At 50.1% G+C, this 27766-nt stretch overlaps 2 protein-coding genes across 20 annotated transcripts in view; one reads left to right on the forward strand and one right to left on the reverse strand.

The window, feature by feature from the left end:
* Positions 1-21493, forward strand: part of ZNF687 (zinc finger protein 687) — a 29771-nt gene extending 8278 nt beyond the window's left edge. The window contains exons 9-10 of one of the 4 annotated variants that reach the window (XR_004973475.1): positions 815-6681; positions 7622-9020. Coding sequence is in view for 3 of the 4 variants with exons in the window: in XM_036345012.1 (XP_036200905.1) it covers positions 70-561 (492 nt within the window). In the remaining variant the exon portion in view is untranslated. Of the gene's footprint in view, positions 1-69; positions 6682-7621; positions 9021-20986 lie in introns of those variants that run through there. The other 3 variants (XM_036345013.1, XM_036345012.1, XM_036345014.1) reach the window with 3 other exon arrangements.
* PI4KB (phosphatidylinositol 4-kinase beta) lies at positions 1388-27626 on the reverse strand. 16 transcript variants are annotated; one of them, XM_036345016.1, is made up of 13 exons: positions 27257-27625; positions 19502-20438; positions 14592-14636; positions 11991-12218; positions 10943-11188; positions 8619-8728; positions 7957-8061; positions 7616-7739; positions 6300-6565; positions 3411-3636; positions 3138-3258; positions 2528-2590; positions 1388-2220 (listed from the first exon to the last, which is right to left on the reverse strand). In XM_036345016.1, the coding sequence occupies exons 2-13, from the start codon at positions 20408-20410 to the stop codon at positions 2039-2041; spliced, it is 2625 nt and encodes an 874-aa protein (XP_036200909.1). In that variant the 5' UTR covers positions 20411-20438; positions 27257-27625; the 3' UTR covers positions 1388-2038. The 16 variants fall into 16 exon arrangements, with proteins under 16 accessions (XP_036200909.1, XP_036200912.1, XP_036200915.1 ...); XM_036345017.1 differs by having other exon boundaries at positions 2039-2220; positions 10961-11188; positions 27257-27624; XM_036345020.1 differs by having other exon boundaries at positions 2039-2220; positions 3504-3636; positions 27257-27623.
* Positions 27627-27766: the final 140 nt, after the last annotated feature.

Consider the following 27766-nt stretch of genomic DNA (forward strand, 5'->3'; position numbering starts at 1 on the left):
GCAAGCTAGGTGGGGGTGCCAGGGTCACTGGGGTGATGGGGAGGCCCAGTTCTTCACTATCTTCTCCAGGGGCCAGGACGGAAGCGTCGGCAGTCCTCTGACTCTTGCAGTGAGGAGCCTGACAGCACCACACCTCCAGCCAAGTCCCCCAGGGGTGGACCCGGGTCGGGAGGCCCCCTGCGCTACCGGAGCGGGGGCTCAGTGGAGCAGAGCCTCATGGTGGGGCTGAGGGTGGATGGTGGGACCCAGCAGTGCCTCGACTGTGGCTTATGCTTTGCCTCCCCTGGCTCCCTGAGCCGGCACCGCTTCATCAGCCACAAGAAGAAACGGGGTGTGGGTAGTGCCAGTGCCCTGGGTGTGGGGGATGGGGAGGAAGAGGCGCCCCCTCAGTTGAGGTCTGATCCAGAGGGTGCAGATTCACCCTTGCCTGCTTCTGCAGGTCCACTGACCTGTAAAGTCTGTGGCAAGAATTGTGACAGCCCTCTCAACCTCAAGACCCATTTCCGCACTCACGGCATGGCGTTCATCAGGGCTCGGCAAGGAGTCAGTGGGGACAACTAGCCCCAGACCTGGACTGACTGGCCTCCTCCCTCTTCCCTGGGAGCCTGGGTCACTGCTGCTGCCTGGTCCTCAGGCTGGGGAGTTTCATATAATTCACATTTTGTTTAACTCCTCCCCCCTGGCCCCCGAGACAACAGACTTGAGCATTATAGTTACTTGCAGTCCCCACTGTGGGTTTGGCCCTTGGATCCTAGAAGAGGGGGCCCTCCATTCTTCCTTTCTTAGCCCAACACTAATTATGCTCCTGCTGCAGCCCACGTGGGACCAGGAGGACGGGACTTCTAGGCCTGCTAGACAGGTCCAAGAAGAGACCAGTGTCCGCAGTCACACTCCACAGCCCCTGCAGGCGGACTTCAGGCCTGGCCCTGCCCTAGCACCACCCCTTACATTCCCTGGCACTCAAGCCCCCCACCCCTACAGTGCCTTTCACTTGTTTTTCCCCCCACCCCCAGAAATCCAGGGGGGTTGGTAGGGATGAGTCCTGTCAAGGGGGCCCAGGGAGAGTTGGGGACAGGCTCTCAGGAATCCTTTATTCTTGTAGTAATAATACTAACAGTGGGGGAAATGGGAAGGAGAAACCCAGACCATTAAAACTGCTTGTGGTTTAATCCCCATTCAGGCTCTTTTTGATGTGACTTGGACAATGTAGACTTACTTGATGGAGGGGGGTGAGAGTCAAATCTAGGGAGGCCTTTCTCTGGGAAAAAGTGGTACTGACGGAGACAGGTAGGGAAAAAGCAGTCTTCCTCCACCTTGTTCTGTGTGGTACATCTATTCACTTACATTCACCCCCACCCCCCCAAAAAAATACAACTCAGAAATGACACATGGCTAACTAAGGACTTTATTTCAAACAAAAATTAAAAAATTGAGAGCTATTTCCCTGGATGTGGGAAGGGATCAGGGCAAGGAATTCCCTGTGGCTAGGCCAGTTCCCTCTGTAGGGGAGGGGTTGTGATAACCCTCCTGGTCTCTGTGATGGGGACTCAGCAAGGGCAGGACCCTGTGCCAGAGCCCACCTGCCAAGGGGACCTCAGGCTAGGAGTCAGTCCTGGGAGGAACAGTCAGGCAGCAGCATGGCCAAAGGCGAACCACAGGATCAAATTGTAAGTACCAAGAACCCACTCTTCCCCTTCCTGGGACCTAGAACAGATTAAGAAGATGGCCTGTGGGAAGAACCTCTTGGACCCTGGCGAGAAGAAAGGCCCAGTGCCCTCACATTTGTCACCTCTCTCCTCTGGGGGGCAGTGAGTCCTGGGGTCCCTCAGGTGGTAATACTGACACCGCAGGGGGCAGGGAAGCCCCAGCAAGCCTGGACCCCACAGCTGGCTCTCCCCTGACAAGCTCTCCAGTCACCACATGATCCTTTGTATTTCTTGCCTTCCATTTCCCGTGGGTGGGTGGGTGTTTCCTGGTTTGGGGTTTCTCCCAGGGAGGGTCCCCTGAATGCCCCACCGCGCTGGGGCCTGAGAGGGTGTCACATGATGCCGTTGGTGAGGTACTGGAAGCCATCGTAGAGCTTGGTGGTGATGGACCGCATGCTGCCGTCCACCATCTGCTCCACCAGCAGCTGCAGTTGCTCCTCGGTCATGCTCATGTGGAACCTCTCCTTGAGGTTGCGGATGGTGCTGGAGCCGTGGAAGCAAGGGAGCTGAGAACCTGGGGGCAGGAAGGGCAGGGTCATGGGCGGAAAGGAGGGAGGGCCAGTGGTAACAGCCACAGCAAGGCCTTAGAGACCCCTGAGCATGTGGATGCAGTTCTGCTTGCACCCATCCTCATGCCGTACTCCAACACCCTCTATAGGTGAGGGCATGAGGGCAGAGGAGGGCAGGGGCCAACACCACCTCTCCCCCAGAAATAGCTGAGTGGGCAGAGTCTTAGGACCCAGAGGAAGGCTGGGAATGGGCCCTGAGCTGGGCACTTATCTGGTTTGCAGGGCTCTGCCTATGCTACGTCTGACACTCACAGATGACCTGGGCCACCGTCGTCATGGGGCCAGACAGGGGTGCTCCTGAGCAACGGCGACAACCTGTGGGGTGAGGGTGGGGTGGGGAGGAGGAGGAGACTGGCTGCTCAGAATGGGTGTATACTGCACCCCTAAGGAGTGGGGTTAGGACAAGGGCCCAGAAGGCTGGGAGTAAAGGGACAAAAGACTAGATGACGCAGTGAGGATAGGACAGTGCGAATGGATAGGTGACAGGTGAGGAACTACTCATCTCAGAGCAGGAGGGATGAGTATCGGGACAAAGACGGGGCCTGAGGACAGGGCAATTGGAGGTCAAAGCCCAGCGGGGAGGAAAGTGGTGACTGGAAACACCTGAGCTGGTGAAGAGCTGAGTGGTGGGAGGGACCAAGAGGCTGGAGATGAGACTCCTCTCTGAGGAGGTAGTTTCTGGGGCCTCCACCCGTCCATCCCCAGGACCTAGCTCTGTCAGGAGGCATGTCCCAAAGGAGAAACGGCACTGGGTCAGAGCTGGGAACCTCTGCCTGCCTGGTGTCTTGAGGTAGAACGTACTTCCTAGAAATTCCATGCTGGGCACAGCCCTGTCCCCACACCTGCCTCGCCCCAGCCCCACCTTGCTGCATGATCTCCACGATCTGCACCACCTTGTCCATGTGTTTCCGAGCAGCAATCAGCCCCTGTAGCATCAGCATCTTGTAGTAGTTGAACATGTCACCATCCAGGCCGCCCATGACCTGTGAGGGGAGGAGAAAGTTGTAGGTATAAGGGCTCAGCGTACCCCCAGCCAGAACTCCCTCCATTAGGGCAAACATGCCAAACCCCACTACTTCCCAACTCTCTCAGCAGGCAGGAAGCCTCCCAGGACACCAGCCTCACCCTGACTTACTGCCATTTCTGTTCTGTTTGTCCGTAATTTGGGGGGAGCCCACTCCCATGACAGAGAAAGAACACAGTGAGGCACCTCTCCTTCCTGACTCACGTCCACAAACTCTGTGGTCAGCTTAAAGGCTGACGTCTCAAAGCCCAGGTTTCGGGGAGAGCTGGACAGGATGAAACCGAAGTCAATGTGGATGATGTGGCCCTCTGCGTCCAAAAGGATGTTCCCATTGTGTCTGAGGGGGGCAAAGGAGAGGAAGAGGCAGTATAAGTCAGTGTGAGGTGGCAGCCTCAAGCTGAAACACTGGCCACATGACACCAGGCGGGGAAGTCCCCTGCCATGTTTCCTGCTGCCTATAACTCAGTCCAACCTGCGGCCTAAAGCAGCAACAGAAACGGGAAATCGGGCACGTAAGCTGCTAACAGTCTGAAATCGCTTTTACTGACAACTTAATAGTTTAAGATTGTAATTCTATCACCCAAACTGATCCCAACCTAGTAGAAAACCCAGAAGCAAGGGAAGAAAGCCTCTGAGGCTCCCACCAGCTGTCACAGAGGCCAAGCAGTTGGCTCAGGGGCCTCAATCAGAACCGTTTTACCTGTGAGCCCCACCAGAAGGGAGTGGCAGGCTGGGAAGAGTTTAAATGTAAAATAATGTGGGGGCTTCAAGGGCGAGTTCTAACTACCTGATAAGTCACCCCAGTAAGAAATGATGAGCCAGCTGCAGGAAGAAGAGAGTAAAGATGAGTCCAGGTCCGTGACCCCGACATGAATAACGAGCAGGAGGAGGAACAATGAACATGCTAAGCATGTGAGGCCTGGCCCATTCAGGATAACCAGCCTCAGTGTCAACAGTGGCTTTGTTAGGCTGAGCTCCAGGTCTGAGGCCACCTTCTCCAGGGTTGGTCTGAGTGGCCAAAAAGGAGGGACAGAAAGAGAGCCAGTCCCACCTGAGTCCTTTATACTCTGGGAAGCACTACAAATTTAGCCATAAAGGCACACTCTCATTTTACAGGTGAGGAAACACCTTGAGAGAAGGTCCCGAGCATGAGGGGCTCTCTGACAGCGGGAGATGGCTGGGCCCTCATTCTGAAGCAGTTAAAGATCCTAACCCGCTTCCACTGCGGAGCCTTGGGCAGTGTTGCCAGTTCCTCCCACTGGCTGATTCCATTCAGGGCTTGACTACATCTATTCTTTTTTGAGTTACTATTAAACGTTTCTCAGCTGCCTGTTCCCCTCTCCCCCTTTTTTAAAGGATGAACTCTGACCTTCCAAATATCTTCCTGAAGGAAAGCCACAGGCCTGACCAGCACCTGCTTCCCTGCCCCCATTTACTCAAACCTGCGGCTCAGTTCTAGGCTGTGCCCTCGATTCAAAACCCTGACTCTTAGGGACAGTCTAAAGTTACTAATGTTGTGGCCCCACCCCATAACAAAGAAACAGAATTTCCGGAGGATGAGGCCCAGAAATCAGGATTTTAAAAAGATTCCCAGGTGATTCTAATGTGCAGCTAAGATTGAGAACCACTGGTCTAAAGCTCGTAAACAAATTCCTTATAAACAATTACATGTTCCTTCAGCCCTCAAATGTAAAGCCTCCACGGGACTCATTTGTAGGGCTGACCAGATGGAGTGAGCGCAGGTTCTGAAAGCTCTGACCGCCAGTCCCCTCATAGGAAACACCTGTCTGACTGTTTTCAGCTGGTTTCAATAAAGCACGTCAGGCTGCAGCATGCACTTACTAGTAATAGATGCTAGCTTTCTGACAAGCTGCTCTGCTGGCTAGATCCTAAAGTGCTACCATGTCCGGGAGCTCTGAAAGCTCAGGCCACTGTATTTCTGCCTTCCTAGGGCAGCTGCCCATGCCTGTGAGGTGCAACTCACAGGAGCATTCAGGATGCAGACCCTGAGTCACGTCTGGGTGGAATTATTTTTGTACGCTGTGTTGTTCACCTATGTGGGAAGCTGGGCCTCAGAACGGTCATGTGATACTGGAAATGGCAGCTCTGGGGAAAGCAATAAATACTTCAACGTTTTGAAAATTGTATGTTGGAATAAAAGGAGATTTCAGGGTTGGGAGTTTCAACTCTATCTCCACCATGCCTCTCATATCTATCTTCTCCTTTCTGCTCTCAGTCACTACCACCTCCCTCGGGTCAGGACTCATTACCTCCTGCTTTGTTGCTTAAAGGCCTAACTAGACCCAACCTCACTCAGTACCACAGGGTGCACTCAGTAAACAAAGACGGGGTCATGTCATTCCTCACCTGCCAAGTACAGTCCCTCAGCCTCACTGTGCAGGTGCTTCTAGTCTGGCCTCTGCTCACCTGTCTGACATCCCTGCTATTCTGCCAGGCCGCAAAGCCCAAACTTTTATTAAAATTTGTAATTTTTGTTATTTATTGATTCTAGAGAGAGAAGAGGGAGAGAAAGGGGGTCGGGGGAGAGAGGATTCATTGGTTGATTCTTGTATGTGGTCTGACTGGGGATCGAACCCACAACCTTGGAGTATTGGGACAACACTCTAACCAGCTGAGCTCCCCGGTCAGAGCCAGGAGCCCAGGTGTTACTCACACTGACTTATTCCTCTGGACTCTGTGTCCTTCCCCCACAGCTTCCTCTGCCCTCGTTCTCCTGCATCCTTTTAAGAGCCTGCTCATTCAAACCCTTGCTTCTCCCCATAAATCCTTCATATCTCGCTCCTTTACCCTAGTACTTGTCAGTCTGTCTCTTTGGCTTAATGGCACGTGAACATGTCTATCTCTGCTTAAAACATGTTGTTTGTCTCATCTTTTACGTCTTGGCAGTGGAAGGTCGTGGTGAGTATACGAAAACTACACGTGAAAGGACAGAGATAACCCTGGAAAAAAGGTTAGGATGAGGGTCAGGAATTTACCTACCTGTCCTTGACTTGCAGCAGGTAGCAGACCAAGCAGTAGCCAGCGCAACTTTGCACGAAATTGCGCTGGGCACTGAGGAATGCCTCAGTGGTGTAACTGCCATGCTCCTGAAGGAAGTAATCGAGCAAGGAGAGCTGTGACTGTTTCTTCACCTGGTGGATGGACACAGCGTTGACCACGGGTTCAATCATGCCACTGTCAGCCGAAATCACAAGAATCTTGTATGGCTTGATCCACAGCGGCACTCGCTCCTGTTCCCAAATGGACTGTGAGGAGACACGGGACCATCATCTTTCATTCAAGTTGGGGGAGGGGCGAAAAGCCCTCTATCCCTAACCTTGGAAGTTCCCAGCCCTGGTGGCCTTGGATTCTAGTCCATCAAGTGAGTAAAACCCACTGAGGACCAGGGAGTTTTTAAAGAAAATCCAGGTTCTGACAAGACACAGGGAGGTATATGGGGAAAGGCATCTCATAGGTAGATAGTCCCCAGAAGGCAGAACAGGAAACCACCCAAGCAGCGAGAGTGGGAGCTATTAATTCAAATTCAAGGAACAGGGAAAAGGATTTAGGTCCACAGAAAGCTCGAGAAAATGAAAATATTTGTATAAAGAACTGGATTAAACAGGTGAAGCTGCTGGCAGATGACCAACCCAGAGGCTCAGGGGACTGATATCTCAGCACACTGCAACCCATTTCCGAAGACCAGATGGGAGTTTTTATTTACTCATTTTATTGAATTTATTGGTTAATAAAATTATATAGGTTTTCTTTAAAAACTCCCTCATCCTCAGTGGGTTTTACTCACTTGATGGACTGAAAGGCCACCAAGTCTGGGACAATGGTTTATAAAATTACATAGATTTCAGGTGTAATTCCGTAATATATCAACTGTATATTGTACTGTGTGTTCACACCCAAAGTCAAGTCTCCTTCCATCATAATTTATCCCCCTGTAACCTCTTCTACCTCTGCCCATCCCTCTTTCTCTCTGGCAATCACCATACTGCTGCTGCCTGTGGCTATGAGTTTTTCACTTGGGAGTTTCTGACTCAAGGACAAAGCCAGCACCCTGAAGTTTGGGAATCAGAACGGGTGCAAATCACAAAAGGGCCACAAGAGGTTGCTGTGGAGCTGTGTTCTGTGGCTATACTTGCAGGGGGAGTACAATAGGGAAGAAAGCACCAGCTTTAGTTTAATCTACATCCAGTTTAGACCTGAGCAGGAAGCTGTCCTCAGCAGAGTTCCTTTGAACAGCCTGTGTGGTCCCCTCAGGTGGGCTGCAGTGAGCTGACTCCCCTTCCTTATCCCTGTCTTACCTGCAGCTGTTTCAGCACCTGGAAGGCCAGCAGCTCCTGCCGAAGATCATCCCCGCACTTGACAATGACTGACAGGAGCCGCCAATTGGGGAGATGGCCATAGGGAGAGCCCTCTCTGATCCGCCTGCATAAAGAGAAGCAAAATGTGTCAAGAGGTGATGACAGAGACACAGCTTCTACCAAAAATCCAAATCCAACTCCCCATAAGGCAAGGACTGGGGCTGCCTGGGGGCATGATGGATTTGGGGGGAGCCCAGTGGACACTGGATGGTGCAGTGAGTTCCTGCAGTTGTCTCCAAGCTTTGAGACGTCTAGAGACAGCTGCCTCCCACCCAACTCACCGCACTTTCTCCTGCCAGGGCTCTTTGAGAGCAACTGCAGAAGGGTCTTCTGGGTCTCGTTTGAAGGCTGTGGGGGTGTGAGCCAGCTGCTCCGAAAGGCGCCGTCTAGCAGGAAGAAATGGTATCATTTGCTTGGAGGAGTTACCCCAGAGCCTCATGTCCCTGTCTGTGGCAGCACTGCCTGCACTATTTCCTTGATTCTAGGCACAGAGAGAAACCTGGGTTGAGAGACTCGTGGAGGACACAGGCCACTGATACCTTTTTGCTAACCTGATGGTATGGAATCATGATAATCACCAGGCCCTCCCATTCCTCTACCAAGATTCTGGTTCAAAACAGCTGTGGCTCCAGCATCTGCATTTTCAACAAGATCTCTCCGATTCTGACATGTGAATCCTTGGACCCACTCTGAGAAACGCTGCTTTAATTCCTCCCTCTGCTGCTTTCATCCCTTTGGAGACCTTTTAACATTTAATTTCTTTCTGTAGTAGCCTAGTAATTTCTCCACCTGCCCCTTCACTGCCTCAAGTTTGGTGGCCTCAGAACAAGGACAGAGTAAAGAGAGAGGAAAGGGAAAGACACAGGCTGACAGAAGAGGAGAAAGAGACAGGCAGAGCCTTAAAGAGGGATGAAAAATGAGAGGCAGTGTGGTCTGGCCATACCGGATGTCCCCTGCTGCAATGAACACAGGCTCCTTGCTCTCCTGGCTGGTGATGCTGTCCACAGAGAACTGGGAGATGTTGTCACAGCTGTTGGTGTGCACTTCAGGGAGCTGGGGAGAGCAGGGAATGGTAGGTCAGAAGCGCTAGGCACAGGTCTCGCTTCTTTCACCTCCTCCACAGATCACCTGGAGTGTTTTCTATTTGCAGATTATGATCATTCCCCTCTTCCTAAGTCTGCTCCAAAAACCCTCCCCTGGTTACATATCATCCTGATCACTTGGACCCCAAACTGCCGAGGCACTCACATAGGCCCTTCAGTGGTGTTTCTCAAACATCTGAATGCTACTAAAACCATATTCCCATATGGAACCATCAATCTGGATTAAAATTACTGGGAATGGATCTGGAAATCTGAATTTATTTATTTATTTATTTATTTATTTATTTATTTATTTTTAAAATATATTTTTATTGATATCAGAGAGGAAGGGAGAGGAAGAGAGAGATAGAAACATCAATGATGAGAGAGAACCATTGACTGGCTGCCTCCTGCATGCCCCACACTGGGGATCAAGCCTGCAACCCAGGCATGTGCCCCCAACCGGACTCGAACCCGGAACCCTTCAGTCCACCGGCTGACGCTCCATCCACTGAGCCAAACCGACCACGGCTGAATTTTTTTTTTTTTTTTTTTTAATCCTCACTCAAGGACCTGCTTAGAGAGAGGAAGGAAGAGAGAGAGAGGGACAGGGAGAGAAAGAGAGTAGCATTGATGTGAGAGAGAAACATCGATTCCATTTGTGTTCTGATTAGGGATTGAACCCGCAACCCAGGTGTGTGCCCTGACTGGAAATAGAACCTGCAACCTTTTTTGTATACAGGATAATGCTCCAGCCAACTGAGCCATTCCAGCCAGGCTGGAAGTCTGGATTTTTAACAAATTCTGTAGAAGACTCCCAGCACAATCAAGTTTGCAGACCACTGCTGTGACCAACACAGAAGGCAGAACTTTTTTTTTTAAATTGATTTCAGAGAGAGGAAGGGAGAGGTAGAGGGATAGAAACATCAGTGATGAGAGAGAATCATCAATCAGCTGCCTCCTGCACGCCCCTATTGGGGATCAAGCCCACAACCCTACCCCTACTAGGAATTAATCTGTGACCTCCTAATTCATGGGCTGATGCTCAACTGCTAAGTCACACCGGCCAGGCAGAACTTTCAGTCTTATACTGAGAGCTCCCAAGGCCAGGGATGCATTTACTATTCTCCCTTAAGGTCCAGAACAGACTCTCTCCAGACTAGGGTCCAAGACCATTTCTTCAATCTAATCTCCCCTTCTCCCTCTAACTATCAAGTCCCTTCCTTTCTTTTGTACCAGAGCATTTCTCCTCAACTACATTCATCACTTATTGTACACTGCCTTGTTATCTTAAATGCCTGTGTCCAATCTCCTTAACTGGACTGTAAGCTCAAGGACAGCCTGTCTTTCCCCAAAGTTGTGTCACAAACCTACATAAAATCCTTCCCTGGCTCCGTACAACCCAGAATAAAGTTTAAGTTTCTTCCCACAGCTTCCAGGATCCTGCCTCCAATCTGGCCCATGCTGACCTCTCTAGCCTCATCTGTCACCACTTCACACATCACACAAAATTTCTTCCAGGTCCTAAGACGAGCCAAACTCTCTCGTCTTCCAGTCATTGCATGCACATGTACCTCCCTCTGCCTGAATAGGTAATTCAAACCCATCTTTAGGCCTCAACTGAGATATTACTTCCTTGAGGAAATCTTTTGGGGTGTGTCCAACCCCAAGTATGGACTAAGTGCTACCCCCACCATCAAGTGCTCTCATAATTCCCATCCTCTCCAGCATAACCTGGGTCACACCACACTACTGGCCAGTCTTCTACTCTCTCCAGTTAGGTCAGAAGCTCCTTGCAGGCAGTCTTGTTCACTAGCACACGGCACTCAGGGCTGGCACTAAGAAGGCCCTCCATAAACAGTTCTTCAGTGAATGAACGAATGTATAATTTACCATTCTCTGCTTTTCTAAAACAAGTTTATATAGCAGGTGTTCAATAAATATTTTGATTAAATTTCTTTCTCTTTCCTCAGCTTAGAAGTTCCTCCTTACATTTAACCTATATGCCTGCTGGAAAATGAGCTCTACCTGAATCTGCTCCAGACTAGAGCTGTTCAGAGCTTTCCCCTTTCATACCCAACACTACCTGCCCCTCTCATTTGTGCGCTTGCCTCAGTCTGCCTCAGGGTGTTGTCTCAAATACACCAGAAGCTCCTGGAGAATAGGTGTTGTGCCCCAGTATTACCTCTGTGAGTTCCCTCACCTCCACCTGCAGCTCGCCTATGTCGTCCACGGACCAGGCCTCATCATCGTTGTCATAGTTGGGCACAGTACTAAAGCTGCCTGCCCGCTGCTCATGGGTGATACCGCATTCGGGCAGGTTCTCTACGGACCGTGTGCTCCGGATTCGGTTCTCAGGGATCCGGGCGGGGACATTGGTGGTGTCAAAGTTTTCACATTCAAGGACTTCCACATAGATCAGGTAGGGAGCCTGGGAGAAAGTGAGGACAGTATTTGCAATTCACCTGCACCACTGTCCCCCAAATCGCAACTCTGTTAACAGTTCTTCCTGCTGCCCGCTCCTACCTTCAACCCGCAATCATCAGTCCTCTGACACTGTGAATACCATATTGGGGAGGAACTTGTCCTATGAACACCTATATAAAGAATTTGGGTGAGAGAGTGCACCCAAGTCTTCAAATGGTTCAGCTGAGTTTCAAAATGTGTAGATGATGCAGTTGGGCAAACCATTCCAAACTATCAATTACAACCCATCAGAGAGGCGTGGAAGCCTCTCGGGGCTTGTCCTAAAGACACAAAGACCGTGAAAGAGCGGGACAGTGTGTCAAGCAGGGCTCTATCTTCACTACTTCTAAAAGAAAAACCTGAACCTTTAATACTATTCCAACCAGCAGATAAACTTAGCTAATTCTCTCCAATGTAAATAAGGCATAATCTCTCCTCCTCCTTGCCCCCTCTGTTCAGAAAACGTCTTAGAAACAAAATATTTCTCTAATGTTGCTATATCTGGAAAGCCAACGAGTTACAGAGGGCTACAGAGAGGTGGAGAGTGACTCTCCTGAGACATGGCAAGAAGTGAGCTGGAGAGACCAGGCCTCTGTGTTCCAGAGAAACAAGGCCCAAGCAGGGAACAAGAGGGCCTCAGAATCACAACCACGAGTAAAGTTAAGGTGGACACATGCACACGAACCAGGAAGGAGTCTGGGATGCTGGTCGGGCGTCTCTAGGCATAGACACAAACCCTGAACAACCATGAAGTGGAGCCCACCTACCTTGTCCTTGGAGTTGAGGACAACAGCCTGGGTGTGGGGCACGCGGACCACGTGGTGGTCAAAGCCAGCAGTGGGCAGCCAGACTCGGGCAGGGAGCTTATGGTTAAGCAGGGAGAGCTCTGAGATCAGCCGCTGTGTTTTCTGCTCCTTAGTGGGGAGCGTGGCCAACCGCTTGCCGATCGCCATCAAGGACTTGATGAATTCTCGCTCAGGAGCTAGTCTGACAGGCTATAGAGGGATGGGGTGAAGTAAAAGACGGTAAAGAAACCATAGCGAAAAGTGGCCCTCCCACTCAGTCAATCCTGGCCGTTCAGGCCAGGGATCTGTCTGGAGAACCCCAGGGAAGGAGCTACCTCTCAGCCTAGTAGATTCCACCCTCCCCTGGCAAACTGAGTTGAGAACAGGTAAAAGAGCCAGCACATTCCTTCCCACAAGCTGTTTACTGAGGGTAAAGGAGTGTGAATCCGGTCTCTGGGACGCACTCCTCCCTGGACCCGAGTTCCTCAGGAACTGTCCCAAGGCTTCAAGATGGGTGGGGGTTACGGGACTCCAGAGCGAAGAGCTGCTTATACCTCAAGTGCTTCACCCACCTTGAGAATGAGGGTGTCCCTCTCCCCACCTGGATCCCTGGCAGAGCCCCAGCCCACAAGGCTAGGGAGGGGAGCTCCAAGTCAATAGCTCCCTTTTCAAAGGAGGACTCACTCCATTCAAATGACTTCTGTTGCTTTACATGGCATCCCCGCCCACCCCACGATTTCTTACAGGAGGTCAATGCGCATGCAGGGGATGAGAAGAGGATGAGCAGATTTGGGATTAGGGGATGATCAATGTGGAAAGAAAAAGCAGATGGAGGGAGACTGGTGTGGGCAGGAAGGTGGGGAAAGCAATAGCTCCCTTCACTCCTCAACAATGGCCCTGAAGGCCTGTCTCTTTTCTGTGATTCCTCCTTGGGTCCTCTTCCCCTCCTTCCCAGGACGAGGGTCCCCAGATTTGCTCCCTGTTGTGAGCTTGGCTCCGCATGCGGGCACTTCAGTCATCCCCAGAAAGGGCAGTCAGTCTGGGGGGTGAGGTGGGGTGGACTAAGCTAGACATGAAGAGGGGCTCTTTTCCCTAAGTCCTCCTACCGTAAGGGCATTTTATCAAGTAGCCACCCAGCTCCCAACCTCGTCTCCCCTCAGCTAGATAAGAACAGTATCTCCTCTGTTCACAGAAACAGTATTTCACTCACCAGACTTTTCTCTCCCTCTCTGTGTCTTGCTTAGTTTCCTGATTGAGAATGTCTACCCTCACTCCCTCAAACTGCAAAAAAGAGCTTCTTTTGAAAGCTGAGCAGGACCAGGCCCACCTCTGCACGTGTGCAGAGCCAGGTTCAAAGGAACAGCTCATCTCTCAGCCTCTACCCCGCAAGGGGCTGCCTCTGGCGCCCCCACAATAATGCGACAGGGTGTCTGGATCAGTCACGAATGCTTTGTGAGGCAGGGTTGAAGAGAGATTCAGGAAGACAATAGAACGAGGCTTCTGTGGTCCCTGGAACTATTCCAGGGCCTAACAGAGAAAGAGAAAGAAAGGAAGAAGACTTGATTCTTCATTCATTCTGATCCCCTAGTGACCCATTCAGGTGGCAAATGGTCACTGTTCCAAGGATCCTCCACCCCAACCAATTCATAGTCATTTCAGATTAAAGAGACAGAATTCCTTCCCAGCTTCAAACCAGCATTTGGGTTGGGGGCCCCTACGTCACATAAGCATGTTTGAAATGTGACCCCAGGCCTCCAAATACAGGCTCTGCCACGTGGGAGGAAATAGGAATCATGATTGAAAGGGGATCAGCACAGAACAGAGAAAACTGATTGGGTAGACAAATCAAAAACAAAATGTTAAAAAAAAAATCATCCAAACTCCCATAGGGTCCAGCATTTCCTCTCACGTCTCTGCCCAGGAACAAGGTCCAAGACCCTGTAGGACCAGAAGGTCAGGGGTTATTCCAGAGGCAACAAGGAAGGAGAATAGTGATTAAGGAACATCCTGGGCAGGGAGCTGGGAAAGGGGAGAACTCAGACCTGGAAGAAATGTGGTTGAAGCTAAAAAGAAAAAGACTGAGGAGGTAAAACTTTCCTTCAGACCAAATCCTGTTTGCTTTTGGAATCAGCTCCCCCAGCACAGGGCCTAGCATTTAGAAAACACTGAATAAATATTTGATGGTCTGATGGCAGAAGCCATGGGGAAAGGGTCCTGGGTGGGAGAAATAGGATCCTGGGGGTTTCTGCCAAGCAGTTGTTGGCATCAATCCAGGGGTAAATTCTACCTCTCTCCCAGCTGTTTGATCTAGAGACCCAGGAGCTGGGGGCTAAGTCACACTGCATCCCAGCTGTCCCTGGGAAAAGGATCACTGAGCTCCACTGAGCCTGGGCTCAGGGCACTGGCGACAGGCAGGGAACTCCTCCAGGCCTGGGAGGCCTGGGAAGGAGGAGCTGATCTCCCAGGAAGAAAAGGCACCTTTTCACGCCAGCCTTGGCCTGGGGACTTAGAAGACCTGGGGACGGAGAGGAAATGCGGCCATGGGGGGAGCCTGCCACCCAGTCCCAGCCTGGCCCCACTTACGGAACTGAATGAGTTATCAATACTCTCGGTGCTGGAGGAGAGCTCCTGGGAAAGGGCCGAGGGCAAGGGGAGAAGAAAGGGGCAGGGAGGGAGGGGAGAGAGACAAAGGCAAAGAATTTAGGTCCAACTTGGATCATACCTCTTCTCTTGTGTAGCTCTACCTTTCTGCTTTAATGAAAGAAAGTCAACCCAGAAATGCCGCCTGCCCAGAGTTATGGCACTGTGGGAGATGCTGGAAGGCTAGCTCAGACCTGGGGTCAGAGGGTTGAAGAGACAACGGCCTGTTTTTCATTTTCTTCCCTTCCCTTCTTGCCTGCAGGAACTTTCCTCCCAGGACAAAACCCTAAAGCTGGGACCCTTAGTGAGGTAACCCTGCTCTCAACCAAACCCTTCTCTGTGGAGGCCACACAGAGGGACTGAATTTAACAAGCTGCATGGCCCCTTACTGCCCACACTGGAAATCCTGTGTTCCTCTAGCTTCTTGGAAACATCAAGGAGGAAGCAGAAAAGCTAAACTTTCAGTGCCAGGTGTATCTCCTCTCTAACCAGCCTCAGCATCACCCTAGGAAGCCTCATCCCAACCTTAAATTATGTGACAAGGGGTATCACAGACCCATGAGCATGAAACCTCTGGGCTAGATGCTGCTGGAGTAAAGGATGAATACCATTCCTATCTACCAGACCTCCACAGGCTTGCTATCAGGCTATTTCACGTGACAACCAACTACAATTTGCTGTCGTAAGTTGGGAGCGAGGTCCTGCCTTACTCCATCTGAGAAAGCGGAGCAGCTGAGCAGCAGCTGTCCTGGTCCCAGCCTAGGGTGTTTACCTAAACCTTGCCTGCCTTACTGGGATCCATGAGCAAAACAGGGGAAAGGGCCCAGCTCTCATTCAGTGGCTCTGCTACAGCTCATGCACAGGCCCATCCTGGGTTCTGTGCCACAAGCTCCCCCAAAGCAGGGAGAAGGGGCAATATTTGTGCACAACCTGCAGTTAGGGGAGGGGCCTGGACTTAAGAGACAAAGTCCTGGGAGCTCTCAGGGCAGAAGGGCAGTGGTCACTGAGCTTTTACGCTGCAATTAACATTTCAAGCATCTACTTAATCCAATGCCATGGGATAAGTTCTATTCTGGCTGGGGGTCCTGTAGTCAGGCCGTTCCTTGAAGAATCTGGGGGGAGAGGCCCTGTGAGGGAGAAGCCAAGCCAAACACTCCCAAGGCAGGAGATCTGAGGCAGTGAGGATACCAGTCTATTATGACTTAGTGGTTCAACTTCTACCCATGCACTGGTGGGGGAAGTAATAGCAGGGAGGAGGATACTGGCTCCATGAACAACGATCCAGCTGATTCTCCCACAGACAGGCCCTGTCTGACTCATTAACAGCCTTGGGGGAAGGGAGGTATATCATGATCGACTCCTCTCTCCTACTCTGTACACTTGAGTCACTCATACTGAGTCAGCTCCAAGGAGAAAAGCTGCGTCCAAGAAGCTGATACTGCACCTTATCGGGCTGGAAGGCCCACTGGGTCTTTCAGTGTGACATGCAGCAGATTTCTCTGTACAAAGGTTGCAGTTCTGGAAAGACAAAGCTGATCCACTAGCGAGTCATTATGTGGGGCAGGGTGTGGGGTAGGACGTAACTCGGCCCCTCCCTATGCCAAATGATTTACCAGTTGGTTATAAATGGGAAGGGAACCTGCCTAAGCCCAGTTCCCTGACTAGGCTGATAACAACTGCTTGGAAGAGGTGGGCTTTGGGGATGGGCAAGGGGAGGACGCAGTGCTAGAGTGCCGATTGTCCCTCCTTAAAAGAAAACAGGAGCCTCTGTGAGATCAGTGCAGAAGAGAAGCAGCCTTCTCAGGCCTCACCCTCCAGAGCACCTCTCCTGGTGGCAGGAGCGTAGGGTTAAACTCAGAATCTATGGGGAAAGCAAGGGATGGGAGCAGTCAGGTCTCCTTCTAGCAGCGGTTCTCAACCTGTGGGTCGCGACCCCTGAAAATACCTCCTGCATATCAGATATTTACATTACTATTCATAACAGTAGCAAAATTACAGTTATGAAGTAGTAACGAAAAAATTTTATGGTTTGGAGTCACCACAACATGAGGAACTGTATTAAAGGGTCGCAGCATTAGGAAAGTTGAGAACCACTGTCAGAATCTAGGCAGCGGTTCTCAACCTGTGGGTCGTGACCCCTTTGGCAGTCGAACGACCCTTTCACAGGGGTCGCCTAAGACCATCCTGCATGTCAGATATTTACATTACGATTCATAACAGTAGCAACATTACAGTTATGAAGTAGCAACGAAAATAATTTTATGGCTGGGTCACAACATGAGGAACTGTATTTAAAGGGCCAGAAGGTTGAGAACCGCTGATCTAGAGTCTCTGTTCAGACCTTAGACAGTTATGCACCTGGTGTTAGTAAGCTGTGTACAGCTTCTGTATATGTAGGAAACAACTTTTCAAGAGTCAGAAACTCCACACAAAAAACTGTTCAAACTAATAAATTCAGTAAAGTTTCAGGATACAAAACTAAACAGTGCCCTAGATAATGGGGTCTCCATATTACCGTACAAGTTCCTGGAGAGAAAGACAGCATTTTATCTTCCATCCTCCACTGCCTCCAGCACAGGGCTTTACACAGTGTACAAGCTCAATAACTATTTGTTGAGTGAATAAATGTTGCACGACAGGGGAGAAGGAGAAGCATTGGTATTTGGGGGACAAAGGTCTTGATGACAGATGTATCCTCAAAATGCCAAAGGCATGTGGAGAGACCTCTGTGCTGAAGATTCCAATGCTTAGACTCCTGGTGACATTCATGTTTATTCTCTCTCACTTTCCCTCGCACATCTCCTGAGGAGCTGCAGTGGACTCGGGTGTCTCATTCTGCCAGCATCAGATGACCTGGGAGGCTGGGATGTAGTATCTCCTTCCTTTCCTAGATCTGGTGTTCCACCATAAAGACGCCAGGCTGGGAAGAATGGCAGCTGGAGGGGCCACACTAGAGGACTCAGGCTCTCACAAAAGACCTGATCTCAGTGTGCTGCCCATAATCGCACCTGGGCAGGGGTCAGATGCCAGGAAGAGGGACTAAGGATTAGCACAGAGGAAGAAAAGCCCTGAGGCTTCACCCTTTCTGATGCTAAGACGAGGACACAAAACACACAGAGAAAAGGCAAGCCTGGCAAGAGGCACCTGGGGTTCACTCCCAAGTGCTCACACTCCTACTGCTACAGACTTGACCCCAAGAGGAAAAATCCCAAACCTTTTATGACCCTAGTCTCTCCAGATCTGGAAGATTCTTCTTGCTTTGTAACAGCCCCCTTTGTGGCCTTGGGCTTCCCTGCCAAGTACAACCAGAAATTAAAACGGTCCTTTCTAGTTCTGAGAACAGGTGGGCTCTGCCCATGCATGGATGTGGAAACCTAGATGGCTAAGGCCTCGGCTGTTCTTCCCCAAATGGACTCTGACAGCCGAAAACCCAGGAAAGCAGATGCTGAGAAAGAACCAAGACAGATCAGCTGAATGATTAGGAGTACCAGCTGTGATGTGAGGTCTAGTCTGACAGACACTAGTTGAGAGACCTTGGGCAAATTGTCTAGCCTCTCTAAGCCTGTTGACTCAATGGTAAAAAATAAAAAAAAAATCTGTCTGCTAGGGTGGTTGTGAGGATTTAATGTACAATACTTCACATGATGCACATAGTAAGTGCTCAATAAATGTTAGCTCTTTTAGCCTGTTATTAAATGATAATAAAATACTGAATTTCCAGAGAAAGCAAGCTCTATAGTCTCCTTCCTCTGTGCTTTCCCTTTCCTAGTCACTATGACCTCCTTCTTGCTGAAAGAAGTCCCACTGTATCAAAACTGTGGGTGGGTTATGTGTCCCACAAAGGCAGATGCCAACACCATGGCTATATGCATTTTCCAACAACTGCAAATTCCTCATTCTTTTCTCCCTTCTTTTCTATGCTGGGCTGGTAGCCAGGATGGGAGCTAGGCTGGTGGTGAGTCAGAGGGGGGAACTGGGGCACCATTGTCTGGCTGGGATACCAGGTCACTGACACTTGGTTGTCCACTGGGCAACTTCCCCTGTATCTGTCCAGATGTGGAATGGAAGGTGAGTATAACCTACTGACGGGCTTATCTCTTTCCTGCTCTGTATCCTAAATGGACATCTACAACGACTGCTGTGGCTGTCTTCTTTCTAGACACTGGGTATGTCCGTGATTCACTCTATACCAAGATTGCTTCCTTCTTTCTTTGTGCTTCTCCTAAATGACTTGGGAAAGTTCAACCAACATCCCTTCCCCTAAAAAAAAGGCAGGTGGCAGGCATTCTGCAGATGCCTCAGTGACAGGGAATGAACCTTACCCTTATAAAAACAAAAAGCAGGATCTTCAGGGAGTGGGAGGGAGGGATTATGAAGAGGAGTGGTCAGGAGAATGAGGCTGAGGTTCATACCTCCCCTTCCCCAGCACACACAAAACTCACACATACAGTCCCTTCTCCTCCCCATGGTTGCTGCTCTGAGAGGTTCTGGTAGATATCCCAGGTCTCCAGCAGGGTGGGGAGGGTCTCTGCCACAGTTCTCAGTAGGTAAGGAGTTAATGGAATGGCAGTGCAGTTTAGTAAAAACAACATTGGCAGAGTCAGGTGTACCAGCCTTGCTTTTAGCTCTATGACCTGAGACAGGTCACTTTATCTCTCTGGGTCTCTGAGTTCTTCCTTTGTAAAATGAGGCAGCTGGAATACATGAATTCTAAGGTTTTTTTCCATTCTAACATTCCATGCTTTTATCAGTGAAATGAAACAGATGGAAGGAAAGAAAAGGACAGAGTGACCGTATGTCAGACATCCTGTCTCCATGCCACCTTGCCCCTCTGTCCCTCCCAGGGATTTTACCTCATCCTCATTCTCCACTTTGGGGTTGCTGGCTGTTCGTTTCAGGTTGCTGCTGAGACTTATACTGGCGGTGGCATCTGACTTAGAGCGCTGGTGAGTCCTTTTAGAGGGAGACAGCCCTGTGTCAGGGGCTGGGCTCAAGGAGGGCAGCTCCCTCTTTCGGTGAGCTGGCTTCAGCTCATCTGAGAGGATCAGCTTCCGTAGCTTGGTCCCACGGGAGTGTCGTTGAGTGGAAATGTGCATGTCTGAAGAGTAGGCCCCGAGCAACAGGGCACACTGTAGGGAAAAGTTAATGCTCTGGCGGCATCGGTGGACTATGTAGGGCTTGATGGCGTCACCTACGTCCTCATCCATGTGGATGTACATGTTAAGCAACTGGGGCAGATAGAAGTCCACGTCCTCATTGCGAAAGCAGAAGAGCCGATTGCCGATGTAGGCTTGCACTCCAGGCTCCTTGGAGTTATACAGGTATGAAATGGCCATGGAGATGTCAAATAGTTTTGACTCAAATAGCCTCAGCAGCCAAGACTGTTTGGCTGAGTTGTTCTGCCGCCGCCTTCTTGCTCCCTTGGCTGTGCCCGAGGCCACAGTGACCCCCATCTCATCTTCCTCCTCTCTTATCTGGGCAGGAGGATCGTCCAGGCAGCGGATCTCACTGTCCACACCATCCCCATTGACCACCTCCAGTGGAGTGCCTCTGCTAGAAACGGCCACGCCTCCATGCAAAAGCTTGACCTTCTCTAGCACCTCCTGGCAGGCCTTTTGGGCCACTTCGGGGTCAATCACTGATAGTTCCCCGACCCCCTCCGTGATGACGCTTAGCAAGGAGCCCCCGTTATTCCCTGATGGACCAGGAGTGGGCTCAGAAGTTGGCTTCAGGGTGGCAGGTTCCACTACCGTGTCTCCCATGGCCACAGCCAGACTTCGAGCTTCCAAGCTACAGGAGGGAAGAGGAGAAAGGTACAGAAAGGGAGACACATAAACATATAGGTTAGTGGTGCCATCCTCAGGTCTTCTCTTTGCCATGAAACCTTCCTAGGCACTTCTTCTCTTTCTGTCTATCTGGACTCCTTCAAAAACAGATGAAAAGTCATCTCCCGCCAAGAAGCATTCCCTGACCACCTCCCCTCTGATCGCGGCTTTCCCCTTCATTCCTTCTGAATTTAGTTACTCAGCTTGGGCTCTGTTCCTAACTTGTATTTACAAAATGTTGCTTTATATGTGTTCTGTTTATACAGGGTTACAAATTCTTCAGCTAGGTTGAAAAGCAATTCTGGTCTTATTCCTTTGTCCCTATTCTATCTTTGTGCTCTTCCCACGTCTCTTTTTAAATGCCCGCCCATAACCTTTTTCTTTTCCTCTTTGAACTGTATTTCCTTACTCATTAACGCTCCATACACAGGTCCTGGGTATCTCACCTTTATTTAGTATTAAAGTCTTGATGTATTTTTCTAGTTATTGATACATTTTTACCTTTCCTTTTAGAATCAAAGTTCCCGTGGAATAAGGGCAAGCAATACCAGGTCAAGCTTCATATAGAAATAAATACCTATAAAACAACTATCAACCACCCTGCTGAAGTCGTGCCATTTGTCTGACTTCATGATGTCACTTCCTCTTTCTCCAGTGCTGTGACAGCTAAAGTATAGTGGAAGGAGTCCTGATCGTGGGGGTCAAATAGGATGGAGTTAACAATTCTGCCATTATGAAATGTATGAACTTATGCAAGTCATGTGGCTTCTGAGTTTCCGTTTCCTCGACTGCAAAAATGGGAAAAACATATCTATACCTCACTGTTGCCACGCAGAATAATTAACTTCATGCATGTAAAAAGATCGAGCAAAGCCCCTGGCACAAAGCAGCACTCAATAAATGCTAGCTGAATCCTAATTACTGAAAAGCTTAGTAAACAGTGTGTGTGAGCCTGTGCGCGCGCACACGCACATACTGTTATTACAAGGGAAGTGAATTACAGTTACCTCGTTGTTTGAAAATCTTCCAAAACATTTATGACAGCCCTCTGCTATCCCAACACTACTTTCCCCATTATCATATACACACTCCAAGAACTGGAGGGGCTGTGGAAAAAAAAAAAAAAGGAAAAGAAATTAGGCTGGAACTCACGGGTCTAGAACATCTAAAGAACAGGGGGAAGAGGACTTACACAACCAGGAATCCCTCTCTGGAGGGAGTCTTGGGAGGAATTTCAGCGAGAGAACACTGCTGACAAAAGCCATTGCCTTCCTAACATGATTCTCCAGAGGCTCACCAAATCCAGATCAGGAGAATCAGTGCAGAACAGAAAGAAATTTCAAAGTAAGGACTGGGAGAGGCACGCTGTTAATGTCAGATCAACACAGCTCAAGAGTAAGATTGTAGTCAGCTCAGAGGCCTCCTCACAAAAATGCAGATAGAGAGAATCTAAAACATGCTCAAGGATACAGGCAACAGAAAGGCAGAGGCTGCTGTAGAGCTGGAGTGCAGGTAATTTACAACTAATAGTGGCATCACCTTTGACCCTAGTGAACCTGGGTGCATATACTTTGTGGAGGTGGAAGGAGGCTCCAGATACAGATGCACTAGTCACTCTGGAAAGCCCCATTTTCCACTGTCCCTTCCTACACCTCTAACATGTTAAGAGTCAAGGTTACTTTCATCTGCCCAATATTATGCAGTCTCGCTCCCTGTCTCCCAGCAATCAGCATTAAAGTCTCACAGGAAGGCAGAGAGGGAACTCTTCTGTTCTCAGAGATCATCAAAAAAGGCTACTTCAGTTTATTTTTCTCCCAACTCTGTCAAGTAAGAAGTTCACCTCCAAATTTAATATCCCGATGCAGTCTGAGTTTGTCATTGGTAAAAAAGGTGGCAACTCTTTCACTATACTCTCCCCAAATTATGCAGTGCCTTCTGAGCAGTAGAACCAGCATGGCTGCCTGCATGGATCTGTCTCTACTCGCAACTACGGGTTGCACAGGAATAGTAAGAAGAAAGCTTTAATCATCCCCTGCCACACCTCTATAGGGCATTCTGCACCAGAAGGTCATTCTAATTCAACTGGGACCACTACCTTTTAGGTCTACTTAGAAACTCACATGACAGCTTCAGTTGTTTTATGCAAACAACCCTTTTGCTTCTCAATCTCTCTATGCTTGGCACATCTTTCCCCTTTTCTCTACTCCAGAGACTTTCAAGTCACCAACACCTCATAAGGTCCACATTTCAAAACTTCCAAAGAAAATGAAGTTAAGACATTCTCCCACATACAGCGTCTCAGATCTCACTAGGAAATGCAGTAGTTGTCTGCTCCAACCGATCACAGTGGGGGTTATTACTGTCACCAGTAAAAGAGGTAAGGGTAACATCATTTCTTTCACCCTGGGACTCAGCTAGGAATCCCCTATGACAGTATTCAGGGGACCTTCCCACTGAACAGAAACCCCATTTGGCAGCTGTTACTCCCCAAGGAACCAGATGATGTCAAGAGGTGCAGGAAAACCAGACTTCTCTCCTATAGAAGCAGCTCTGCACTGGAAACTGCCAAGCTGGGCCTCCCCCCTGGCCTCTCTGAGCCTCATCTGAAGCAAACATTGGGGGGGGGGGGGGGAGTACTGAAGGGAATGTAGGTTGTTTTTGTTAAATGTAGACAATAAAAAATAGGAAAGGTGTTTTCTAAAATCTAAATCCAGATATGGTCCTCAATATCAATTCTTTCACTTTCAAATGCAAAGAAAAAACAGCATTGATAAGTAACCATTCTAAAGTGAAAGGACTAGAAAGTGAAAGGAAAAAGGAAGAAACGGGTCCTGCAATCAGCACCCTTCTCCTTACAAGCCAGAGAATAAGTAAAAACTGAGAGAAGAAGACCCAAACCTTTAATATCAAAGGACTCCCCTGGCTCTCAATGACATCAGATGCAGGAGGCTCCACATGTTGCACTAGGTGCCTGATCTGGCCTTCCAGTGAGACTGGGAGGGAATCGAAGAGGCCTCCCCTACCCCGCCTAGCAGCTGGCTTCTAGGAAAGGCGAGTGAACCGCTGGGTTCCACAGCGAAGTCTGGGCAATGTCGGGAATCCTCATCTGAGCATCAGAGCGTTTTTCAGAGCAGAGCAGCGGTAGAGGGCAGAGGGGTTACAGGCATGTGTTCTGTGTGATTGAGCATTTAAGTAAATGTCTCCAGAGGACCCTGGGGTGAGGGAGTGTTATCACTTAGCTTGGCTTTCCACTTCTCTTCACCTCAAAAGATTCTATGCAAACAACCCTCCACTGGCCTCCATTAAAGGATTTACTGAACTGGTCTCTGCTAGGACAGGATGGTAAAGAGCCCTGAATCCATCCCCTCACCCAGTTCATCACCATTCCCTTCTTCAAATATTTTTCCATGGGCTAAATAAATATGAATTGGTTCAGAACAATCCCCATGTTTTATATGTCCCTGTATTTTCATAGAATGGCCTTTAAAAGATCATCTGATTTCGTGCTCTGTCTCCAAACAGATAGGTGAGATCAACTTCCCTCCTCCTTTGAGACGGACCATATGAATCGGAAAAAGGGAAAGCAGAGCCAATACCTTCATCCCACAAGATGGGTAGTTAAGAGAGGCTGTTAGAGTTAATGGAGCCAGCCGGCGTGGCTCAGTGGTTGAGCAACAACCTTTCTGTTTCTATTTCTCTCTCTCCCTTCCTCCATCTCTAAAATCATTAAAAACATTTTTTAAAAAGTTAATGGAAAAGAGGGAGCATCTGATATCTTGCTCCCCAGTGTATGTCATCAGTTTGGCTCAAACTCATAAAAATTCTTTAAAAATTGTTAATGGAAAAGAAAGGGAGGTTCAAATATGTTATTTAAGGTTTCCTTAATAATGAAATTAAAAAACGACATAATCACTTCCTTAAATGAAAATGACATAATCATATAGACAAGAGATATAAATCCTAGAGCGTAATCCTCTTTGTAACAACTAATAAATCAAGAAATAGAGACACAAGCATTTTATCTAAAGCTCTGGCAATGACCTTCAGAAGTGAACACTGAGCTAATTAAGAGGTTACCTCTAAAGGAGTAGAAGAGATGCATGGAAAGGGACTGTTGCTTCTCGTCATAAACTCTCATGTACCACTGGATTTGTTACCAAGTACACATGTACCTTTAATAATGATTTTTTAAAAAGCTGCTCTTCAAAAGAGACTCCACATCACTCTAGGCTACCTGTTCTCCTGTTGAGAAGTTCCTTCTCATGTTCTAAGGTCTAATTCAAACCTCGCTTTAAGGAGGTCTCAGCTCATCTTCCCCCCTTGACCTCAATGATAGAGATGGGAGACTGAGTACTACCTTTTCCTGGTAGAAACGAAGGCCCAAGCAGCCAAGCAGGCTCCAGCCCTAATAGGAACCAGGTAAATGGTTACTCAAAGCCCCAAGGGAGGTTGGCATCAGGAGAGAGGGCATTCTCAAGCTACCAGCAGGGGGGCAGGGAGGGCAGTGGTCTCAGGATAGTTAAGTCAATATTGAATCAGGCTGAGAACTCTCTCTGCAGTGCCATGGAGCTAGTCTAAGCAGATTCCAGCCAGACAGCCCAAGCCAGCTCCGGAGCCTCTGCTGAAACAGACAGACGACAAAGAAAGCAACCTGTACACTCACCTCTCTCTGAACTGATCCTCCCTGCTGCCAGCCCCACATGGGCTTGGACTAGGTTCTCTCTTATCTCATGCCAATTACTGAAAGGTTCCTCCCAAAGCTCTTCCCCAAATCAAAGAATCTCAATTAGCTGCTTTGGATGGTGTTCAGCAAATATGTTCTCATGCAGTGTGCACCCAGCTCTGAGAAGCAGGAAAACCAAGGAACTATGATTTCTCTTCGGAAGTGCTTCCAAGGAGTAAAGCTGCTCCTAAAAAAGGGAGGTAATGAGTAGACTGCACTCTGGCTAATGAGCAAAGACAAGGGAGAAGTGGGACGAGGTTGTGTGATTATTTTCAAACAGGCCTGGAGTCGGAAGATGAGTGGAACTTCATGTGTCCTCTCTGCTATCGCAGGCCGAGAGAGAGACATGGCACGCCAGGGGGCAACGAGTTTCCTACGTCCCAGCTCACTCCAGCTCTCTTCTCCAGCTAGCGTCCTCAAAGGTCTTGGCCACAAACATACTTTCCACCTATGGAATCTGCACTGATGGAGCAAGTTCAGGAGGACGAGCTCAGCAACTACTGCACCTGGGGGCGGGGGGCGGGGGCGGGACGACGACAAGGTACACGAAAGCAGCAGGCCTGGAGCTTGTCTTCCAAACAGACTTACTCCCGTGGATGTAGACTAGACCAAAGGAAAATTCTACAGACAACTAAACCACTACTAATAACTTCTGTCGGAGAAACCCAGAATGCTTTGTAAAAAAAAAAATAAACTGAGTCTATCCCCCGCCAACCCATATCCTGCCCTTAGCCTATCACTGCACTGATGCCTAGAGAGTGGGCCCCTTTCCCCAAAATGCCACTCTAGAGGCCAAGTAGGAAGTCACATGAACCCAGAAGTCCTGGTGCTGAAGGCACAAGCTCTTCCCATGGTTCCTGGGCTCCTTTTCCCAGTTACCCCCCAGCCCTAAGCGCTTACGGAACCAACCAGAACGCCTCCAGTCAACCAGACAGTACAAGGATGCCTTTTGGGATCTGGGCAGGGGTGGGAGCACAGTCTACACTTGGATCCCTTTAAGACAAGCCTAAAATTATATAATTTAAAAAATTTTTTTTTTTCTTTCTCACAACGTCATTCAGAGGCGGACCCTGAGCAGTCAACAAAGTGTAATCTGACAGGGACCTCTCCAAACTGCTCCATCCTCCACCAACACCCTCCCGGCCGGAAAAGCCCGGGGACAGCCGGGGCGCCCCCGCCCCCCAACACATTCCTTCTTAGTTCAAGGTCTGGCTGGTCCTGGAATAAGTGGTCTGTGGCGATAACGGAGGGCGACAGAGAGCACACAGAGACCACAGGAAGCAGAACCAGGTGTCACCGGGTCCGCAAACCCCCGCCGCTCCGGGGAGCAGGAGTCCACCTTGGAAATCCTGAACCGGAGGAGGGGCAGGAAGAGACCCCCAAAGGCTGGAGGACTGAGGGGGGGGTGGGTAAGGGGAGCGCAAGGAAGTTACCGGAATCGCGAACCACAGAGGAGGGTGCGGGTCACGGTTAAAGGCTAACTAAAGGGCAGTTCGGGAAGGACGATGGGACCCTGGCGGACAGGGACACGGGCAGCCCCCGGGCGCCAGGAGCGGAGCCCCGGTGGGCGGGGCGGTAATGGAACCCGAAGAGGCGCGGAAGGGAAGGGGGGCCGCAGCCCTCAGCTCAGGGGCTGGGACCCGGGCGGGGGCTGCACAGAGACTTTGTGGAAAAGGGAGGCAGGCGGGGGCCCTGGGCAAGGTTTGGGGCAGGAGCACAGGCGGGGAGGACGAACAGGAGGGACACTGTAAGGGGCGTCCGATGCGAAAGGGGTTCACGGCTTGAGAGACAACATAATTCGGGAAAGGCAGCAGGGATAGGGGGAGGGGGGATCCCCGGGACAGAGGGAGGAGCTAAACAGAAGAGGAAGCCAAAAAGCTGAGAAGTACCCCAGGCTTGGCTGGAAAAGGGGGAGAAGGAACCCGGGGTGCAGCTGCCACCGGAGGGCAGTTTTGTAGTCGAACCTACGTGTGGGGGCGGGGGAAGGCTGTGCGGGACGGGGGGGAGAGGAACCCCCACAACACAGGGCAAGGGGGGCTCACGGAGTAGGAGTCGCTTACCTCCGGGGGACCCCCGCGGAGGGGGTGCGGGCGGTCGGGGTCGGGCTGCCGACACCGCCGCCTCAGCAGCAGCGGCCGCTCCTGGGTTCCATTGGCCGCCTGCGCTTCCCTGACAGCGGCCGCGGCGGCTGCACCAGGCCCCGGCGGCGGGGCTGCCCTCGGCGCCGCCTGAGGGGGCCTTCGCGCTGCCTCAAGTTCGGCCGGGCTACACAAGCTCCTCTTCCTCCCTCCGCATAACCAAGATCCCCCCCCAAAAAAAAATATCCCCAGTAAGGCTTGCTTCTTCTAAATCCAAGCCCTTTTCCTTGGGCTATGCTTCCCTGCTTCTCCGACGCTCAGGCCCCTACCATCCCATAGTAATCTAAGGAGTCCAGTGAGCTGCCTGAGACATGCCTGTTCAGAAATAGGAAAGGGGGCGGGAACAGATGTTTGGAAGCGCGAGGGGGCGGGGAAGAGGTCAAGGGGAGGAGCCTACGGGTGGAAGGAGGGGCCAGTCTTTGGGAGGCGGAG

This window comes from Myotis myotis, unplaced genomic scaffold (genome assembly GCF_014108235.1).
Source record: "Myotis myotis isolate mMyoMyo1 unplaced genomic scaffold, mMyoMyo1.p scaffold_m19_p_18, whole genome shotgun sequence".
In the NCBI taxonomy this organism is placed as follows: domain Eukaryota; kingdom Metazoa; phylum Chordata; class Mammalia; order Chiroptera; family Vespertilionidae; genus Myotis; species Myotis myotis.

Excerpts from the sequence above, each read along its gene's own strand:
- PI4KB (XM_036345016.1), bottom strand. The coding sequence starts at position 20,410 with ATGGGAGACACGGTAGTGGAACCTGCCACCCTGAAGCCAACTTCTGAG. Across the intron at positions 11,189-11,990 it reads TCCTCAACTCCAAGGACAAG|GCTCCCTACCTGATCTATGT; the intron begins GTAGGTGGGCTC and ends ACTTTCTCCCAG. Across the intron at positions 6,566-7,615 it reads AGGTGCTGAAACAGCTGCAG|TCCATTTGGGAACAGGAGCG; the intron begins GTAAGACAGGGA and ends GTCTCCTCACAG.